This window comes from Heliangelus exortis, chromosome 8 (assembly GCF_036169615.1).
Source record: "Heliangelus exortis chromosome 8, bHelExo1.hap1, whole genome shotgun sequence".
Taxonomy (NCBI): Eukaryota; Metazoa; Chordata; class Aves; order Apodiformes; family Trochilidae; genus Heliangelus; species Heliangelus exortis.
In genome coordinates this window covers 266,118-287,865 of record NC_092429.1, presented here as the reverse complement: position 1 = coordinate 287,865, position 21,748 = coordinate 266,118, and the positions used below count along the sequence as shown (strand labels likewise).

General features: G+C 43.2%; 2 protein-coding genes across 3 annotated transcripts; one reads left to right on the top strand and one right to left on the bottom strand.

The window, feature by feature from the left end:
* Positions 1–581: 581 nt before the first annotated feature.
* Positions 582–6,448, bottom strand: CRYZ (crystallin zeta). The gene is made up of 9 exons (XM_071749827.1): positions 6,280–6,448; positions 5,556–5,680; positions 5,069–5,221; positions 4,037–4,200; positions 3,195–3,246; positions 2,095–2,244; positions 1,593–1,694; positions 1,412–1,507; positions 582–1,151 (listed from the first exon to the last, which is right to left on the bottom strand). Exons 2-9 carry the CDS (start codon positions 5,664–5,666, stop codon positions 990–992), a joined length of 990 nt encoding a protein of 329 aa, XP_071605928.1. The 5' UTR covers positions 5,667–5,680; positions 6,280–6,448; the 3' UTR covers positions 582–989.
* Positions 6,449–6,522: 74 nt separating this feature from the next.
* Positions 6,523–11,255, top strand: TYW3 (tRNA-yW synthesizing protein 3 homolog). 2 transcript variants are annotated; one of them, XM_071749829.1, is made up of 6 exons: positions 6,523–6,739; positions 7,064–7,144; positions 9,009–9,107; positions 9,892–9,963; positions 10,224–10,357; positions 10,852–11,255. In XM_071749829.1, exons 1-6 carry the CDS (start codon positions 6,566–6,568, stop codon positions 11,072–11,074), a joined length of 783 nt encoding a protein of 260 aa, XP_071605930.1. In that variant the 5' UTR covers positions 6,523–6,565; the 3' UTR covers positions 11,075–11,255. The 2 variants fall into 2 exon arrangements, with proteins under 2 accessions (XP_071605930.1, XP_071605931.1); XM_071749830.1 differs by lacking the exon at positions 9,892–9,963.
* Positions 11,256–21,748: the final 10,493 nt, after the last annotated feature.

The following is a 21,748-nucleotide window of genomic DNA, read 5'->3' as shown; positions in this document are numbered from 1 at the left end:
AACTTCTCAGCCCTTCCCCTGCAGACTGTGGTGGAGGGGGCTGCACTAACACACAAGGCTTGGACCACTGGGCCATGGGCACACCAATAACCCCCCACCTCCAGCATGACAAGTTCTCACACTGCTACACCCACCAGCTGGAGCACAGCCTGATCCCTGCACCACCAGAACACAAACATGTACATACAAACTCCCAAATGGGTATCTCCTCCCTGCAGCCCTTGTTATTTTTATTCACGCTACTTCTCCCAAACTTAGAACAACCCCTTCCGTTTGCACACTACATCAGAAATGGAGAGAACTAAATGTTGGGTTGCATGCCTTCACAAAGCAGCCTGTGACACTGCCTCACCCTGCCAGGTTACCTTTGTAGAGAGAAGCCTGCAATGCAATAAAATCAGAGCTGCTCTGACACCTTCTGGTGAGAAACCCCATGGCAAACACTGCTCTTAGGAGTGGTGCACACAGACAGGAGAACTCTGCTGAATCTCATCTCTAAGCTTTAGCAACAGCACAGAGGCAAGAAAGAAGTCACTGTACATTACCAGCCTCTCATTAATGCAATAGTCTTTGAGCCAAGGCCAAATTAAAAGAATCTATTATTTAAAAACATACAAAGTATAAAGAAAACCTGGGACACTTTCACCTCAGACACTGAGTCTGGCATAGCAAAATGGAACTGCCTCTGCTTCCAACCCATCTTTTCAGCTGCACAGTGAACAATAACAAACCCTGCCTGAGCTGTTGGTTTCTTCTGCATCACAAGGCCACATCAGCCAAGAAAATTTATTCTTTCCAAATCAGCCAAAAAAGCTACTTTACAGTATATGCAACTCTTCTTAACACCAAAAGGAAACTATTAATTAACCCAAGCTAGCACCTGCTAGTCAGGTCAAACCTGATCAAAAGTATGTTTTATAATGGAGATTAAATGAATCATGGAAGCAAAGGTGCAGCTGAAATAGGCACAAAATCAGTGGGGAATGTCTTTATGGAAGGAGCACCATCTTCCCCCGAGCCCCACTGTTGTGCATGATGTCCTCGTGAGCCTGAACCACTTTCTCCAGTGGATACTCAGAGCCTACCAGGGGTTTCAGCCAGCCAGCTTCTATGCCATCAAGGACTGCTCTTGCACAATCCTGCATCTCCTCCTGCACGTAATAAAGACAGCAGTTACCACAAGGTCTTTGCATTTTAGAAAAGTATGGACTACTTATGAAGTGTTAAACCAAACTTCACAACCCCAAAATATTTTATGATGTTCTGAGATTAAATCAAAACGTAAAGGAATGAATAAACAAGTTACTTGCAGTGAAATAAGCTTTCAACCCTACAAACAATTTTAGATGGAAATAAAGAGGTGCTGGAATAAGCAAAAAAACATATTCTTTAAAATAAAAATGTTTCTTACCTCAGTTGCAAGAAACAGACTAACTCCAGTTATGGTAGACTCTTTACTCATAGTGTCTCTCGGATTAATCTCAATAGAACCCCTGCAGCCCACAACCTGTTAGAAACAGAAGACAGCTCAGGTTGTAACTGTTGAGTTGTACTGCTACATGCACAAAGTAATGCCAGCAAAAAATACTTACCATCACCCTTCCTCCATAGGACAACAGTTGCAAGTCAGTAGTCAAATTGATGTTAGAGAGCATTTCTATTATGACATCCAATCCTTCCATCCCTGTGTATTCCTAAACAGGACATAGCACCTTATTTACATCACTCCAGTTAGTGCTTGGGTACCACTGTTTATTTCACATGCTGCAGATTACACACACTTTACAGTTCCCTGCTTAAACTTTCAGTACAGCCTTTGTACTAAGGCTGACAGCTAAGAAGTTTAGTTTTACCAGACTGTGATCTGCTACCATAATGGAAGTCACTTGGATCCAAGAGTTTCTGAGTGCCATTGCCTGTGAAGAAAGCTCAGCTTTTCCAGCCCGGAATAGTTTTTCCTTGCACAGAAATGAAAAAGGCAGTACACTACTGCTCCTACAAAAATCTGCTTTAAAAATCTTCTGCAAACAACTGTTCACATTTCATTAGTAAGAAAAATACATACTGCACCACCTAACCCTGATACATGCTTACCTTAATTTTATCAACATAATTAGCTTCTCTGTGATTAAATGCTTGGTGAGCACCATTTCTCAAAACCACATCCATGCCTTCCACAGTTCCTGCTGTACCCAAAACCTTCAAACCACAAGCTCTGGCAATTTGACATGTTGCTATGCCCACCTGAGAGGAGAAAAAAAAAAAAAAAAAAAAAAAAAAGGAGAGGTTTTTCTCTTTCTTTCTTAGAATTTATTTTATACATTCTACCAGCAACTTGGAACAAACACATTTAAAAAGCTGGTCTGGTAACATGTTAGCCATAATAAGTTAATTTGGATCTTAAAGACAGCCAAATAGTCTTTAAAAAAACAAACTATATTTAAAGAGACATAGTAAAGTTTTGTGGTTTTTTTCAACAGCTATCAACATTTTTTATAAATTCACATAGAATGTTGTCTATCTGTTGAAGTTGGGCCACACAAATTTGAGGGAAAGTTAAGAAATTTCTTCTGTTCCCAGAATCACCTGCTACTGATACCAGCACTATATACTGCAAAGAAAATCTGCAAGCACTAATTTTGTAAATATGACATTTGCACTTTTTGCAGATTAAAATGGGATCTTTAGAAACCAAATTCTCAGTGCCTCATATTAGCTCTGCACTTCAAGAGAGTGTTCAGAGGTGGGGGATGCCTTCAGACAATCTGCAGCCATTCATGGAAGACCAATGCTCCCTGGTTGTGCTCTGTGCCTGTTTGCTGACAGGTAAAAACATCCCAGAAATGCATAGTTGCTATGCACTACTCTAAGAACTCAGAACAACTTGTATATGTCTTCAAATTGCAGCTTTCTAATATTAGTTTTAACTCAGGAAGACCAGTTTTAAAGCTTCCACACACTGCTGACTGCAGCAATGTGTTTATGGTGCCACTCTCTGTGTTAGGGGCCTTCACACAATCACTCGTGAACTTTCACCATTACTTGGAATAACAGACTTTGCTCTAAAAAAAAAAAAAAAAAAAAAAAAAGTATCCTAAAGAGTCTGAAAAAAAGAACCTTATTTTGTTTATCTATTAAGTGAAACAAGGACAGAAAGCAGCGTTTCCTTTAATTTGCCTTCTCAAAATACTTACTCCTCCACTAGCACCATGCACTAGCACACTTTCCCCTGCCTTGGCACGCCCTCTGGATGGAAAACAGGAAACATTGTCATTAGGACTGCAGGACAAGGTCATTAAGAATCAGACTGCACATACTGACATCACATATCATCTTTCACACAGTATCAAATCCAATTTATGTTATGGCTGAACAGGCATAATCAGACTCTTTGGGAAAACAAGGAGGCACAATAAATCATACCATTTATGAATTTAAGTAATACACAATTATTTCAACATGCAACTAGCAGCAATGGCCTGGTACAGAACTCCACTGAACATCATCTTTTGTTAAGAGATCTCAAAATAAACCACACTAGTTCTGATCATCAGTTCCATCCAACTAACCCAGATTTCCAGACCTAAGCTCTCGCCCAGCTGACACAAAGCCTGGCTTTTACTCCCTGAGCTGTCCTACAGCAAGACAGGACTGTAGACAGAGTGCCTCTGGCAAAGAAACAGAAGTGGGTCTGTGCTACAGAACATTGTCTGTTTAATTAAGAAATTCCACTATTCCAGTTTTATTTCCCTAGCTAAAATCCCAATGAGTACCAAAAGAGTGTTGCACATTTTATTACGTGGTATTTACCAAAGAAGCCTCTCCAGGTCTGTTCTCTTGAGATGAAACACTTCACATGAAAATACAGCCCACAGCTTCTCGGTATCAGTTACCTGACAATTCCATCAGTATAACAAATTTAACTTTAGAGTTTTAAACAGTTCCCACTTGTTGGGTTTCCCCCCCTTTCGCAAGACAATGAACATGTTTTAAATATTCAAAAGCAAAACACCCAAACCAAGATTTGGCCCCTTACTTCTGGATCAGAGCACGATAAGCAGTGAAATAGGGTATTCCAATGGCTGCCCCCTGCCTGAAGTCCAGCTTATCCGACAGAGGAAAGACCCTGTTAGCTGCAGCAAGGGCATACTCTGCATATCCTCCAGAGACTGTGCCAGTGCTGAAAACCCTGTCACCCTTCTAGAAAAGAGAAAAAGAGAGAAATTAATCATCCCTCTTATTTTTTCCTTAATACACATTAAGGACTAGTTCACAGAAATTTAGTCTATTTCTAACAGCTCTCCTATTGAAAATAACCAGTTATACTTGTCACAGGGAAGATTTTTATAAATGCTCACAGATACAATCAATGCAACACAAACCATATCATTTCATATACTTAGATTAAGTGTCGTAATTATAACCCCTGCAATGCAACACACAAACATACTGCCTCATTAATATTAGCCTTAATGAAACTGAACACTAACAAATTTCGTCCACAGATTCTACCCGAAAAACTTCAAAGCTTTTACAAACTCAGCAGAAACATGTCTCAATTATTTTTGTTTAAAGGTAGAGAAAATATATACTCTTAATACCCACTAAGGTCTAAGACCAACAGACTTGAAACAAAGATCAGACTTAAAAACTAAGTACATTTCATCTTTAAGCAAACTGACAATTGCCTTCTCCCATCCCAAGACTTTTCCCCTAAGAAGATCTAAGAAAACTATTAGACTGAAGTAATGAAGTATCTGAACAATTTTAACAATAAATATGTCATTTATGGGGTTTTAGGAGTCAGTAAAATAAAAGTTATTTCCGATTCCCAAACTTCACAATCAATGTTTCCACTCTAGTGAAATTGTTATCCCAAACAGGAAGCATCAACTTCAAATATTTAGGCTATAAAAACAGCTCTGAACCACAACTTTTGTACACCTGATCTAATTCCCTTAGGCAGACCAACTGAAGTGCCTCCTCCACAATTAGCAACAAAACCAGGAATAAGCTCACAAAAGGGCTAGGAGAAACAATAATGAATTTGCAGCCCATGTACAAGTACCTTGAATGCAGTCACGTGTTCCCCCACACCTTCAATGACACCGGCCACATCTGAGCCAGGAGTATAGGGCAAAGCTGGTTTTCTGGCATAGTTGCCAGAACGAATATATGTCTCAACAGGATTTACCCCACAGGCATGGACCTTAATTAACACCTAGAAGAAAAAGAGGCTTCTTAAGCAATAACTAAAAATATTTAGAACTTGAAATCACAGCACAGTACTACGGCATTTTAACTAAATTCTTAAGCAGAGCCACCAAAAATTCTGTGTTGAACTGAAGCTATTGTTCAGGAAATCCTTTCTATGGAATACACAGCCCATGTAAGAGTAAAAAGACCACACTTGTAAAACATGATGTTTCAGGTCGATTATAAGGACCAACATACATATTCAAGATGAAAAGTTTTGTTTTGCATTCTTCATTCTGTTCCAGGTGCACCCATTGCCATTCAGTACCATTATTTCTGCTCACAGAACTCATACATACCTCATTTTCGTTTGGAACGGGAATCGAGACGTTTGACTGGAGTTTGAGCACTTCAGGGCCACCAAATTCGAAAACTCTAACAGCTCTCATTGCGTTTCTTGTGCCTGCCATAGCAATCAAAAAATCTGGGGGAAAAACCACCACAATATTGCATTGCCTTCTTATTTTGCATATTCAAAATAAAAAAATCAAACAATCACTTATCAGGCAATCGATTAGTGCCTCACTCCTGATTTAAATCCGGGGGGGTGTTTGTTTTGGGGTCTTTTTTCCCAAATCTTGCAAAAGGCAGAAAATTAACCCTACCATGTGCGGGCCTCTAGGGGTACTAAGAGAATCACACGCAAAGAAATTGGGGTCCCTCCCACCCCCATTTACTCTGATTTATGATTTATCCACACAAGTATTTCCAGAGCAGCTCCTGAGAACGCCGCGGTGCTGCCACAGCTGCGGAGCTGTGCGGTGCCCTGGGGAAACACCGAGTTCCCTGTCAGACCCCGCAGAGCTGCGGGTCCCCCCCTGGCCACTGCTCCTGACCGAGGTTAAACGTAAACATTAAAAATTAAATACCAAAAAACCCCCACCGACCCATAAGCTGCAAAACAGAAGACAACACAGAACATTAAAAGACGCCAAGAGAAACTGGAGATCGGGCCCCGCCCTCAGGTGAGGGGGCCCGGCCCGGCCCGGCCCGGCCCGGCCCGGCCGGCGCCTGGATACTCACCGGCAGCTGGGGCGGGAACGGCGGCTCGGAGCCGAGGGGTCCGGCGGCGGCACAGCCCGAACTCCCCGAAGCCACCGCCCCCTCACCGCCCGCACACACGCCCAGGCCCGGCCCCGGCCCCGCCCCGGGGGCGCCCCGAGCCACCGCCCCCCCCTTCCCGGCTCGACCGCGGCCGCCAGGCACCGCCGCCCGCTACCCACACCCGGAGCGCTGGCGGAAAGCGTGCGGCGGGAGGAGGTGTGTCCCTGGCGGGCCGCCGTCGGGCTGGCGGGTCGGGTGGCCCGGCATGGCGGCCTTCGGCCCGCGGAAGGCCCAGCGCCTGGCGCGGGCAGACGGCAGCAGGAAGGGCGGCCTGGACGAGCGGGCCGCCCCCGTCGTGCGGCTCCTCAACGGGCAGTCCCGGTTCTGCACCACCAGCTCCTGCTCGGGCCGCCTGGTCCTGGTGCAGGGCCGCGCCGCGGTGAGCCGGGGACAGGGACGAGTGATGCTGGGGTCCCGCCGCGGAGCTCTGGGGGGACCCGGCTGAGGCCGGTGGCTCCTGGGAGGGTTTTCCTTTTATTTCCCCTTCTTCTAGCGCCGGGCCCGCCTCACAGCTCGGTCCGGAGGCGAACACATGGAAACGCGTTTTTAAGCTCTTGTATAACCGCATTTTCACAGCGTGAGGAAACGCGCGCTTTTAAAAGCATTGTTGTTGTTGTTGGTTCCCAAGGACCGTTTGCATCCGAGCCCCAGAGTGACCCTCGCCTGCCTAAGTGGTGGCTTAACCCTTTCTCTTCATTACCAGGATGCAGACAGCTTTGAGATCCAGAAGAAGGGCTGCATCTGGCTGCTGGTGACACACGAGCCCTGCTCCAGAAGCGAAGTGGTGAGAGCACCTGGGGTGGTTGATTAGTGCAGCGTTCCTCATGCCATGGAAAACGCGTCATGTAAAACAAAGAAGTTGTCAAGGGGGTTATTCCTGTTACTGAGAGTAACTGATAATAAACTTTTCCCTAGGTGTTCTACTTTAGACCTGTTTTGAACAGAATGCTTTCAGGCTTAACACAGACTCCCTGCATAGCTGTAAATGCAGCTAATATGAAACTCGACTAATTTCATACTGTCTGGGGTACATGGAGATACATAATCTCCACAGCAGCTCAGCAAGAGGTCACTGGTTTGTACTGCTTCTGTAGCAGAAAACTGTCTTTCAAAAAACAATTTCTGAAAATCTAAGATACAGTGGCTTATTTTCTCCAAAGCCCTTTCCTTATTCAAAATAAGTGGAAATAATGCTTTTCTAAAGGAGTGTTCCCCTTTCCTGAAATGTTACTACAACAGCATACCTTTAATTTCTGCAGCTTTTTATCTTTGCTTTGTTTTTCCTTTGCTTGTCAGCACTGAGGTACACATTGATGCAGTTGTAGTGCCCACTTCAGGATGGGTCAGTTGCAATTAATATTTTGACTTTAATTAGTTGTATTCTCACAGGAAAGCTGCAGTGTTGGTCGGCTTTGTACCTCGCCAGCGTGAACACTGTGGTTACTGCACACAAATCCCACACTTAGACACTCAGAAAGACCAACATTCAACTTAAAATAAGAGCACGTTTGGAGAAGGTGCTGCATAGCTACATGTAAAGATTTTTCAGGGCTCAAACATCAGCAGTTTTTCTCTATGCCATCGTGTCTTAAAAAAGCATATGAGTCTGATTATTTCCTGAAGATTTTGCTGTGAATATTTTCACTAGAAAGATGAGAAGGGCTGGAGAAAACAACAAAGCATGGGAAAACAGCTGAAATTTCTCAAGTTAACAGAGCAAGGTTCTTAGTGCCGTGAATTAAGCAAGTGAAGGCAAACAATAAAGAGGGGGAGCAAGTAGTGCTTGTGATTAAATAATCATGCAATGAAATAAGTAATATAACTACCTCGAAGCAGCCTTTATGGACAGAAGAAAGTATTATCAACGCTTAAGGTTTCTTGGCATGAAGATAGCTTAGGAAAGTAGAGAAACTGGTAGTCAGCCATGCAGAATGTCATACAGCTTTCTCCACACTCATAAATCCAGGAAAAATTGCCAGTAGCATCTCAGTCTTAGAAGAGAACTGAGGGCTCTGAATGTAATTTCTTGAATTTAAAAATTATGAAATTACTTTTTTTTTTCCCCCTCATCTTGTGGATTTATGCCTCTAATTTCAACCTCTGAGGTTTTTATCTATGTAATTCTTATACAGTATGCTATGTATTATTATTTAAACTAGGATTAAAATAGGATCAAGCATATGGGACCATTAATTTAATCTGCTGAACCCCAGAAAGTTTTCTAAAGTTGAGGAATGTAGTTCATAAAGTAAATGTTTTTGGTTTTAACGGTTTAATAAAATGTAAAGCCTACTCATGTTTCACCTGATTGCAGTAAAACAATCCTTTTCCCATGCTGTGCTGATTGTATTGATTTGTTTGAATGTACAAATAAACAGCAAAGTGCACTTAAGTTTGTCTGCTTTAAAATTAATTTCTATCAAATCTAATCAGTTTTGCAAACAGAATCATGGAAATTCACGGAATTTCTGTGTATGATGAGCAATGAAAAATCAAAAGCAGCTGAAAAAACCTGATTGCTTCAGGCTTATTTGATGCATTTTTAGTTGCTGTTTCACACACTGACTAGCTATTTTTTTTTTTCTTCTTTTTTGTAGTAGCAGTATATTCTTGCAGTATTAATACCAATGTTTTGATGTATTTTCCAGATGACAGCATTAGAGAAAGCCACTGGTGATGTGGTGCTCAAGTTTGAACCATTTGTTCTTCATGTGCTATGTCAAGAGCTGCAAGATGCACAGCTTCTGGTAAAATTACATCAAACAACAAGGTTACACTGTCTTTGTTACAGTCTTTGCTGTAAAAGTATTGACTCCTGAGTAAGCTTTTGCACTTGAGCAGAGTCCCAGGTGTGCTGTACATTTTATAATCAGGGTAGTAAAATTAAGCTGAGGAAGAAAACACAGCTTTAAAATTAGTAGACATTTTGTTTTTCTTTTTAGAAAACAACATTACTCACCTACAGTTCCACCTTCAACTGCAGCAGGTTGCTGGGTAAAAGCCTGGGCTGCTGTTGCTGAAGTGATGGGTTTTTCCAGGTGTCATTCCTCTGCCATCCAGGCCCTTGGCCTCTGGGGTTTCAGCTCCCTGAGCAGTGCCTTTGCCTTCTGCTCTCCAGAACGACTGCAAAGAGCAAAGCACGATGTGTTTGTTCCTTCCTCAGTGCAGGAGAGAGTTGATGAGCTTCCCTTATGTACTGGTGCACTTGTAGCTGCAGCACTGCCTGGGTACCAGCTCAAGACAAACGACTGCAGGCCCCAGGGGGACACCAGTGTCCCATCTGCACTGACCAGTTCAGATCAGGCAATCAAAATGGACCCACGGGTCTTTGAAAAACAACCACAATTGTTCTATACTGCGTGGGATTGATCTTAAAAGCATTTTAATATAAGTATTACTGTGTTAATTTGGGGAGATGGTTTTGAATAAGGTTTTTGCAAAGCCCAGATTATAAATGGCATTGTGATCCATCCATAGTTAATTATTACTTGTTGTGAAAGTGTGTATTTAAAGCATTTATTTGTTTTGCAGCATTCTGTAGCTGTCAATTCTGGCTTCAGGAACTCTGGTATTACAGTTGGCAAAGGAGGAAAAATTATGGTGGTAAGGACTTTCCTTTTTACCTGTACAGAATGCAACAAAATAATGTCATTACTCTTAAATAATTCTTACAAGCCAAGATCTGAATTGTAACATGATCAACAGCTGGCACAGGGCATGCTGTAGCAAAGAAATACCTTTCTGGTTTAGTTGACAGCAAACTAACCAGTTGTCTGGATAAGTGAAATTTTTGCTGTAATGAATTATTTAACTAACATTCATAAAATAAAAAACTAGATAAATCCTTCTCTGTGTGTTTTCAGGCTGTCCGGAGCACTCATTGCTTAGAAGTTCCGTTGAGCCACAGGGGTAAACTGATGGTCTCTGAAGAATATATTGAATTTCTGATACATGTAGCTAATCAGAAAATGGAAGAAAACATAAGGAGAATTGACAGGTTTGTTATATTACACCATTCCTTTTCATTACATCTGAATCCAAAAGTGAGAACTGCACAGGAGAGGGTACGTTAAAAAAAAAAAAAAACAACTTAATGAACAAAACCACACAACACCCCAAAGTGTAAAATACAGTTCCAGTTAATTTTTTGAGCTCTGAAGGCTATAAACTATTCAAGCAAAAAGCTATAAACATGGTTGCAGGCTGCCTTCACTGCTAAGCAGGATTTAAGTTTCTTTTTTAAATGATCACAGCATTTGTTATTTTAACAGGGTAAGCACTTCAGAAGTATTCAGACTGCAGTGCACACTTTCATCCACTGAGTGCTTTGTAGGGACCCAAACTGATGATTTATGAAAGTACTGGGAGGCTGCACACACTTTGGGTATTCACATTTGTCACCAGCTGAGGAGCAGGATGGTTTCACAGTGAAGTTTTTCAGATTGTGAGCAAACCTGTGAAAATAATAACTACACAATTGTTTCTTTCTAGGTTCTTCAAATGCTTAGAGTTGGCTTTGAAAAATTCTGTCAGTGCAAACAACTCTCTTGAGAAGCCAGAGAAGCATTGCCCTGTGTACTTGCACAGAAGAAAGAGAAAGACCATTCAACAGCAAGGGGTGCACCCCCCTCCAAGGGGTCCTCCCAGTGAGGAACTGGAGCCTGAGGATGATGTGGAAAACAGCCTGGATATTTTTGCTGAGATCATGATATAGACAAAGGCACTCGAAAGCAAATTGCAAGCTGAATAATAATTGTAGTGCTCTTTGTAAGAGATTTAAATACTGCTCAGTTCTAAGTAGTAACATTCTCATGGACATTTGCCAGAAAATAAGGTAATTAAACAGGTTTAGTGCCACAGTAGCACTAAAGCACACAGAAAATAAAACCTTATAACGGTTTGGGTTTTTTTTAAATCTTTTACTCCGTCAGTTACCACAGAAATAACTGGTTTGCTCCAGCCTTTGGCCATGTTTGTAATGGCAGAGTTTCACTTCCCAGTGCTGGCTTTGGGCCTTGTGTTTCTTGCAGAGCAAAGATACTAAAATCTGGGTTATGAAGGTTTTAATCCCTGTAGGAACTCCACAGAAGCATGTGCAGCAGTACAGTTGGACCTTTCAGAACACCACAAAGCCACACATCAGTCAGCTGAAGACCAGTGCCTGGTGTGGGGGTGGGAAAGGAACAGCAGATGAGTGCTGCTCCAGGTGCATCCCAATCCTTCTTCCTCTCTCACTGGGCAGCAGTGAGACCCACTGTGTTCTTCTGTGTTCTGATGCCCTGGGCCTGAGGCTGCTCAGAGATACCTTCCTCTGTAGCAGCTGTGTGTGCTGACTGCTCACTCACCCGTGGGCCATTCCAGATGTCCAGCACCCAGCTGCAGGTCTAGCTCTGGTGTGGAAGTCAGCCGGGTGCAGAGTCATGGGCTTCCTTACCAGGCTACAAACCACCATGCAATAAATGTTGAATATAAAACAGTACAATCATCTCTGTTCCTGTGTTGTACCACTGGAAAAGTCACTCTATATTCTGAGTGCATTTTTCAGAAAAATGGTGAATCTGCAAGCCTTAGCAATGATGGGTTCTGAGCCCTTTTACGTCTGAGTGATCTCTGGCCCTGCCAAACAGGTAAAATAACTGCAGTTTTTGTGGGAGGGGGCTGTCAGTGTTTCTATTGTGTAAGCCCATGTTCTGAGGACTTTTTAATTCCACTAAAAATCTGACATCCTAGGTAGCAGCTAAGGGGTAAGGAATTGGGAGCTTCAAATAGATTCTGGAAGACTTGTTAGGCTGTGTTTCTAGGAGCAGGCATGCCAAAAACCCACATCTGAGCCTTCTGCACTGCTGGTTTGAGTTCTGAAGGTACAGCTTGAGAAGGTTGGTGTGGTCACAGTGGTGGTTTGAAAGATTTCAGCTCCTGGGTGGGGCACAACAAGGCAAGAAGCCAACATGCTTCTATCCTTGCAAGAAGATTGCAATCATGTCCCGTGAAACAGCAGGTGTCTGGTGCTGTCCTCAGCTCTTGGCTGCCAGCACTGATGGAGCAAACAGCAGGAAGAGCACTCTCTACTCTTTTCCCCCTTTATAGAGGGGGCAAGGCACTGGTGACACGTTTTGAAGTGGAAGAACATCTTGTGAGATGACCAAGTTTGTAAGGTCTTAAAATGCCACAAGAAACATTCCAGAGTTACAATGGTTTATATATTGTTCTCAGACCTGCTGCAGGCATTGCCAGCATCATTCCAGGGCTGGGGCTTGCTTCAGGCCTTCATAACCACGAGTTCTTGTGGAATTTCATCCTGAGGCACAATGGCATTTTGTATTTTTGATGCAAAGGAGACTTGTATAAACCAGGACTCCAGTATACTACCCAGGAAGTGCTGGGCTATGTCTTCAGAGGAAAGGGTATCCAATGCAATTACTTCATTTTGGGAGGAAGCTGCTTTTTTTTTTAAATAAATCCAATCCAAGCACTACAGTTATGGCCCAAACCTTTACAGGGTGTAACAGCATGTGCAGGATTTACCTTCTTAGAAATACATTTTGTCAGAAACTGATGTGATACAACCCCATGTTTGTCTGAAAAATTATATTCAATTCTGGAACATTTTTTACATTCTTAACCTAGAAAGGTTACCCTCACTATTGCCATCATGTTACTCCATAACTGTTAACTGCAATTACTGAAGACTGTTAGGAGCCTCACAAAAAAAGTAAAACAAGACCCTTCAACAAGAAAAATAAACAGTCGCATGATCTCAGTGAGAGATTAGGGAATAATGTTACTGCACTGATTATAATATTGAGCATTTTTTACAAGGTGTTTCTGATCTTTTTAACCCCCTGAAGGTTCCTGAGGGTGACACTGGGGCTGTGTTCAGGGGTCCTGCAGCCTCCCCAACATAACCATACTCCACACACCACTGCCCAGACCTGTCTGTGCTCTGGGGATACCCACACTTTGCTCCACTCCTACCCAAGCTCCACAGGTTCCTTTTGAGATTAATATTGTCTAGATGTGTTTTACTCCAGATCTATAAACCTAATTTTTTAGGCTTTAAATGCAATATTCAGCTGCAGACTACAGGCAGAAAGGCTGTGGGCACCAGGAGGCAGCAGCCTCTGAAAGGGCAATTCTGGAGTTCATGGCAGAAGAAAAAATTAACAAGATCCCTAGAACTGGCAAATCTTCACTAACTGTAGGTGTCCTTAGTCACTTCATGAACAAAAGAGTATTTTCAACCCAAGATTCATATTTCTTTTTCTAGGTTAAAAGATGAAAGCATTTAACATGACAGTTTCATTCACTTTGCATTCAGGTGTTTCTGGAGAGGCAGATGTACTTGTTGACTGCAGTAACTGATGATCTCCTCTCATCCATAACGTTTAGCATCCACATCAGAAAATCTAAGTTGTCATTCTGAGAATGGAGCAAAAGCATGAGGCCGTTGTGCTTGCAGGCAGCATCCAGCCAGCACTTCAGCATGAAGGCACTTGACTGATGCACCAAGGTAATTCTTTACATGCAAATCACAGATGTCACAAGCACAAGTATTTGCTTGAAACAGCTTCTTGCTCTAAAACTTAAGTACTTACATCAGTTTACAAGAACAAAACAGTAAGAGCATCAGACTGCAGTGGCAATCATTTTCCAAAAGGAGCTGAAACTGTAAGGACAGGGCAGCTCGTCAGTTCTCAGCCAACACTGAGTGCTTTACTTGAATTTGCTGCTAACACCACCATGCATTGCATAAAATTTAGTCTCATTTTTTTAAAACTACTTTGTGCTATTAAATGCACCATGCATTGGACTCCTAGATAATCCTCAGTACTTTTGGTTACTGAAAATACACAATTACTTTCCAATATCTTCTCAGTGTGATTTTACATCATGTAATATGGAGGAGAATCGTTTAACTTCTGAAAACACCAGTGCAGCATGCTAAGCATTTTTTAAAAGAACCTTTGAAAGGAAATTTGAGTCTTTAAAAACATAAATAATCATGTGCCTAAATTGTCCACCACCCCCTTAATTCTTTTACACCAAGAGGAAGTAAAACCTGTAAGAATTACTGTCAAACCTGCCAGCTCTGCTGTGACTGCAGCAGGCAGCTACCTAGATGTCTAGATCATGATATCTTCAGCTTTTTTTTTCTTTTTAAAAAACAGAGAACGGTATCCATATTCCTATAGAAATTACTTGCAAGCTTTTATTCTGCTTTTGGGATTCAGTTTATTTCTGGTAACTGAGCAGACACAATTCTTTGGTCGATTTTATGCTAGGGAAAAAAATGCTTGGTTTTCATTTTCTGCATGACTCCGTGAAAAGAGAAATGTTTTTCTCAAAACCAACGGAATTCTTATCAAAAGGAACAGCTTCTCTTTCCTCAAATAACACTGCAATTAAGTTTTACAGTTACTGTAGCTAGATTTTTTTAAAGAAGAATCCTAAAAGCTGGCCATTTGCGCATTTAATCGTTAATTGCCTTTGCCGGCTCCAGCGACTCAGGACCGGCTCCGGTCTCGTTGTTTCCCCTCCGGGACGCTCAGGTCCCCGCGCACCCCCCCGGGCGCTGCCGGACCGGGACCCGGACCCCCCGCACCCGCCCCGGGCTACCCCTGCCCGTGCCGGGGGGCTCAGGAGCCCCTTGTCCTTGCAGAGAGAGGTGCGATGTGCTCCGGCGTCAGGAGGCACATACCCAGCAGCGGGGCTGGAAAAACCCTTCTCCTTGGACTGACCCCCGATTTCCCACTAATAGAGATGTAAATGGATCCCATTGCTTGCTAACAAGTTTTCCTGTCCTTGATCAATCCTATTTATACCTTAACCCAACAGTCCCGCTTTCATAACCCGCTAATTTAAATATTTTTGCATAATATTGCTGAGAAAAAACAAACGATATTTACAAGTGAAATGGGCCCAGAGTTTATGCATATGATCTACTTTTTCATTATTTTGCATTCCTCAATGACATATTTTAGACAGAATTTTTTTTCGATTTCCGTGAAACTAAACCTGGTTTTGTTTTCTCTCCCTGAAAATACACTCCTCTTGGAAGTACTGCAGAAATACAGCAGTGATGAGAAAGTAAAATAAAGCAGAATTTAATGCAGAGTTCTGTGCAGGATCCTCAAGTTTTCCCTGCACTGTCTTCACCTTGAAATGACAGACAGGACCCAGGGACATGCCACTTTTGGAAAATACATGCAGCAACCCTGTGGCTACTTCTACACAGGATCAGAATTTGGCCAAAAATGTTTAATGTTACAAATGACCATTTTCCCACCATTCCTATTACCTCGATATGAAAGTTCAAATTCAAGAATGTGCTTTCAAATCCACGGCACTCTGGGGTAACATTAAATGGACTACATTTAATAGAACACATTCCAAGTTGCTATTTTGATTGAAGCATTAGAGTTTTTTGTCTTGCAATAAGTAGTTCAGATTTCACTGAGTCATTGAATATTTTTGCATCCATCTCTTTCCAAATTGCATTTAAAACACGGAGTTAAATAACTGTGGCAACAGATACTGTCACAACACCAACCAGAGGGGAGGCATCGAATGCTGCATTGAAGCTGCTGCTGCTCCTGAGCCAGTGAATGGAATTTTGCCACCCTCCAAAATACACTGATGGTCCCTTTCATAAAACATGCCACATTCCTGAGGGAAAGACTGCCATCCCATTTTGTCTTCAATTCACTAAAATAAAAGGTATTTTGATCACAAATACCTTCTGTAACCAAAACACTACCACGAGTTCAGCAGGGCTAGCTAACCCAGCTGAAGCTGTGCAGTTTCCCCTTGGGGTTTTTGCTCTGCTCCACACTGTGTCTGTTTTTCAGTGTTTTGTCATTTAGAACAGAACCATGGGGCAAAATCCTGTGTCCTGAGCCAGGGCCGTTGGAGCACTCCCTGGATGCATGGCACATTGTTTGAATCCTCTGGCCCAGTGTTTTCTCCCTAGAAAGCATCTATGTGAATTTGACAGCAGACTGGCAAAAGATGTTTGAACAATTATTTACATAAATATTGAAATATGTGTGTATGCAGTCTCTGCCTGCACAAAGCAGGGAGCCTTGCACAAGAAATGCAATTAAGGTGTCAGGGTTCTGGACTGATACACCTTTCCCATCAAGGTCATCTATCTCCCATCAAGATAAGCTATCAGTTAAATGATTAACACTGCCTCTCATTTTGCTGCCTACAAGGAGGCAGTGCAGGATCAGGACAGGAAAGCACTGTTCCTGTCAGGCTGGGCAGCCCCTGCTCACCCACAGTGAGTACAGAGGTGGCCCCATGGCTGGCCGAGGACACAGAAGCTCTACCATGAAGATATCCTCATGGAGAGCCCCACCATGGAGAGCCCCTCACAGCACCCCAGGGCAGTGTAACCCCCCATCCTTTCCTTCAGGAAGTTTCTAAGGCAGAAGCTTCCCACCCAAGGCAATTCAGTCAGGATCCCTCAGGTTAAGAGCAGAATCCCTGCTCAGCCAAGCCCCTGATGAGAGGCTCTGGGCACCACTCAGCAACAAAGGGAAAGAGCTACCTTCATGTGCCTTCACACCAACTTCTAACCCTCCAGAGCCCTCCCATCAGTGCATCGCTCAGGCCTCTTCTTTCTTACATATTTTCACCATACAGTAGTTCCCATCAGCAAGGCTCAGTGTGGTGGAAGTGGTAGAGCAGCAGCAGGAAAAAAAATATCTGACAAACACCAACAGCCTCCCAACACCCCTTTAAAATAATAATGATTTACCAAATGGTTGGGAACTTGTTATAATTCCTTTTCCAAATTATTACTCGCCCTTTAGATTAGAAATGAGGCCAGGGTTAGCAATCAGCCATAAATGGTAGGATTTCTGAAGTAGAAGCACTTGTCTGATTGTGAAGTGGAGGCCATTATTGCCTTGATTGAGTCTTTTTTTTTTTTTTTTTTTTTTTTAAGCTTCCTTGATTTGTGGCTGAGAGTGCACATTCACTACTGTACTAGAAGCAATCAGAGCTTTCCCCGCTCTTTTTTGCTTCAGCGATTTAGGGTCCACTACTTTGGCACAGCTGCCACCTTTTAGCCTCCATCAAGCAGATATTTTTAAGTGAACTGCATTTTGTGTTTGTCTTTTCTCCCACCCCTTTCCTTCTTCATGCTTTTTCTCCCCTCCCCCGCCCTCTTTTTTTCCCTTTTCTTTTTTTTTTCTTTTTTTTCTTTTTTTTTTTTTTTTCTTTTTTTTTTTTTTGTGGAGGGGGAGTGGGTGGATAAGAATGAAAATATTGTATGAACTTTAATTCCAAGTGTGAAGTTGAAAGAAGACAGCTGAAGCTGTCAGGGATGTTACCTGGGCTGCACAGCACGTAACAAATCTGCAGTGCGAGGATAAAGAGGAATGAAACCACTTGCCCAAAAGACTAAAGTCAACCAAAAGCCCTGACAGGTGCCTCAGTTCAGTTTCATCTGCCTCAAGCCAGATTCAAGCCAAGAACTTGTGTTTATAGCATCTCTTTCCAGAAGTCATCTGTTCTGCTGGCATACGGTATTTTACAGCTCCTCCCAGATGTGCTCTAGAGGTGTGCAGTGGGTGGAGGGGTCCTGGAGCAGGGGACAGACACCTCACAGGCATTTTGGGCTCCGAAACACACAAACCCGTCCGCAGGGAGCCACAAAGACCTGCTTTGTTCCTTCCATTGCCACCCCTCTGAAATAGCTGCACTCTGCTTCAGCATGCATTTGCAGGCAGAAACTCTGTGTCAGCCACCCAAAAAAAACATTCCTCCGTGGTCCACCGAACAGCCCTAAAACCAGAGGTTTTGTGCTGAAATGCTGCCATGTGCTTGAGTGCACTGGTGTGACAGGCCCCACTGTGCTATGCCAGGTAATGCAGTGCTGCATTACAGGTAGCACTTGCTACTGTATGCAAGAACAGGAAGGGTAAAAATAACAGAACTAATATAGTCAAATGCTAGAGACAGCAAAGGCAGCAGAACAGATATTTTAGTATAGGTTTGCAGCTCACTTTCTGGTTTGCAGTCATTTGTTTTCCAAAGCTGTCATTTTGGAGAGCCCAGGACATCAAGGGGAAAATTAACTACACAACCCGCTTGTATTTCATCCCAATTAGCAAGCTGACGGGAATGAGGTAATGGAAGACTCACAAAAGAAATCACTTTAGAAAAGGGAGGAATCTCTTTCAGTATTACCCAGGGGAAAACCCTCACAGTAGTCAGATGCAGAGAGATGGCACAGCGAAGCACAGGACCCATCACCCAGCAGCACACACAGAGCTTCAGCCAGGTGCATTTTGTCAGCCCTGGGAGAAGTTTGCCAGATCCACACATCTCTCTCCTGCATGAGCTCGTTGTGAGAACTGAAGGGTGTTGCTCTGCAAGGACTGCAGAAGGGGAAGGAAACAACCCACTTCAGACCTGCGTGGCCATTCCCCTTGGCTATAAACCCCCCCTAACCTCCTGCCTGGTGCTCCAGTCACCACAGCAAGCTGGCCAGCAGAGAACAGGGAAAGCTCTGCTGATCCACCACAAGGTCCACCAGGTTGGAGCAGAACACGTGCTCTGTTTCCTTCCTCAAGCCCGGAGCTGAGGATGTTTGACTGCTGCAGTTCAGAACTGTCACTTAATATTATCAGCTACATCTGCTGCCTGGCGGGGCAGCTCCCCCGGCACAGGGGAGGGGAGAGCTGCAGGGTGGCAGCATGTCACCGGTCCCTGAGCAGAGGGGATAACCATCTCTGCACAGACCTGACATCTATAAATTGATTACATCAGCAGGCACTGGTGGTCCTTTCAAGTACGCTCCTTTTGTTTCGGCTTTACAGTAAAATTGCCAGCAGCAGTTTACAATTACGGGAAATAATAATAACTGCATATGCTTTCATCTGCACATACAATTACAATAAACTGCATGCTTTAATAGGATTGTGAAAAATCTGTGTTTGACCCATACAAAAAAGTAAACATTCTTGTTCTGGATACTATATCATTATCACAACAAAGGGAAACTCCTGAAATCTGATGATTTAAACATCTGGAGAATGTTAATCACTTCAAAATGACGGATGTTTTTTATTTTAGCTTTTGACAGACACAGTGCTTTCTTAGATAGATGATTATTTACATAAATTACATCACCAATGTGAAAAAAAAATCCAAAATAACTTCAAAGGATAAAGAGCGTAATTAAAAGGAGACTTCTATATTTATTCTCTTGTAGAACGTAGAATAAATAGAAGAATTTGCAAAGGGAAAAGGTAACTCCATTGTTTTAAACATGACACAGTCATGCTTTAGGATTTTCCTCCCCACGTGCAAGGGCTCTGGGGGTGCACTTCAAACCAAGCAGTGTGAAGGTGCAGCCACAAGCACTGCCACAGAGACACAGTGAACAGAGCATACGATGGGACTGGCATGGACTCCAGTTTTAGCTTAGTTTTTTAAGCACACCTGCAAAGTTCAGAGGTTTTGGTGTCTCTACGATCAGTGCCTGCAGCACTGATTGTTGTCTTGCCAGAAATGTTGCACAGTACAAAGCCACTAACTTCAGCAGAGTTGTTCTCCATCAACTCATACTTATTTGGCTTTACCTATAGAACATACATAGCATTGTCTATAATATTACTATAACAGCATCAAGGTCACCCAGAACAGGACTGTGGAACCTGCATCGGGTCCTTCAGTCCTGTCCCCCAGTGTTAGACCTCAGGAAGCCAATTCAACATCTCAGCTGCGTGCAGCTCTGAGAGCAGACTCAGCTTCCAGACTCCAGCTCCCATCTCTTGGCAAGACAAGGATTTCAAAGCAGGTTGCAGGAATGAGTGGGAGGGAAGGTGCAGGGAAATGGCACCGTGTAACCTCTCCAGTGAAACGTGACAGCTCTGGCTGTGCCCAGGCAGTCGCTGGGTGTGAGGCTGGAGCCTGAGGCACCACCCAAAACCTCAGCATTAAACAGAAGGGATAGTTCTGCTGATGTAACGTGTCGTTACCGTGCCAGTTTAATTCAGCAGACTCCAGAGCAGCCAGAATTGGACAAACTGCATCATGAGAGACCTGGGAAGCCAAAGGTCTCCTCCGCTGTGCCCCGTGGTGCCTGCTGGCATGCTGCCAGCCCTGACGGCCAGCTCTGCTGCAATTTAGCTGATCCCCTACAATTTCCTCCTACACTCTGAGCTGATCTGCACACTGACCTTAGACAATTTGTCTTCTTTCTGGCAGAAATGTCACCCAAAAGGAAGCTATTAAGTCAAGAAGGTAATTCCGCAAGAACAGTCCACTGTATAAACAGAACTTGACCCAGGGTAATTTATTTCAAGTCCTGTACAAAGGAACTGAAGAGATATGATCAATACATTTCAGGACCTAAATACATCAATGAAGGAGAGAACGTAAGAATTTCAGGCAGTATTTGTGAGAAGTTGTCTTAAATACTAGAAACTGAGAAACTGGCATGTAAAAGACAGACTTTAAGATCTGAAGAGATTGTGTGTCCACATTTCACTGGATAAACATCTGAGGACAGCAGAGTTCAGACTAAAGTTTGCTTTAGACCAGCTATCTGTCTTCAGTGCCTCCTACAAATACTTTAATCTGTGCTGATGCCCCCAACACTTTACACCATCACAAAGATAGACCATTTGCTGCCTTAACTCCCTGAGAACTGTAGCAGCTGGAAATTATTTTTAAAAGGAGCCAAAACAGTGGAAAAATATGAATTATTACTTTACAATGTTGAAAAAAAAGAATTTGAAGTTCATAAAAAGGCCTGTCCTCCTTATTAACACTGTATTAATATTATGCTTAGCCCAAACCACAGTCATTTCCTTATCCAAGACTGGTTCTAACACATTTATGAACATGAACCGTCAGCTTTTTCTTGCAGGGAGCACACCAGTGCACCACCCCAAGCTCTCACAGCAGGCCAAGTCCCTGATAGGGGTGGGGAAGCCACCCCACAAGGGTTGGGTCTCCTCAGACACAGCCACCAGGGTCCCTGTTGGGACCACCTCCCCCCGTGCTGGCCACCACGCTCCTGCTCTATGCTGATCAGCATCTGCCTGTTGACACATTAAATTAAAATTAAACCAATTTTATAAGTAGGCTCTAAGAAAGAGTTCAGAGGCGCAAAGGCAGAAAAATCACCAAGCTGTGTTCTGCAAACAGCCTCAGAAGCTGGGACTGAAGGCAGGAGACAGCCCAAAGCGTTTGTCGGGTGAGAGAGCTGCTGCAGCCTCACCTGCCAGCAGTGTGCAGAGGGATAATGTCACACCCTCTTCTTGTGTGCAAAGCATATCAAATGGTTAACTGCATGGATAGCTGAGAAAGCACAGCACTTCCCAAGCTATAAAAAGCAGTTCCCTTCCTTGCCTGGTATTTACTCTTA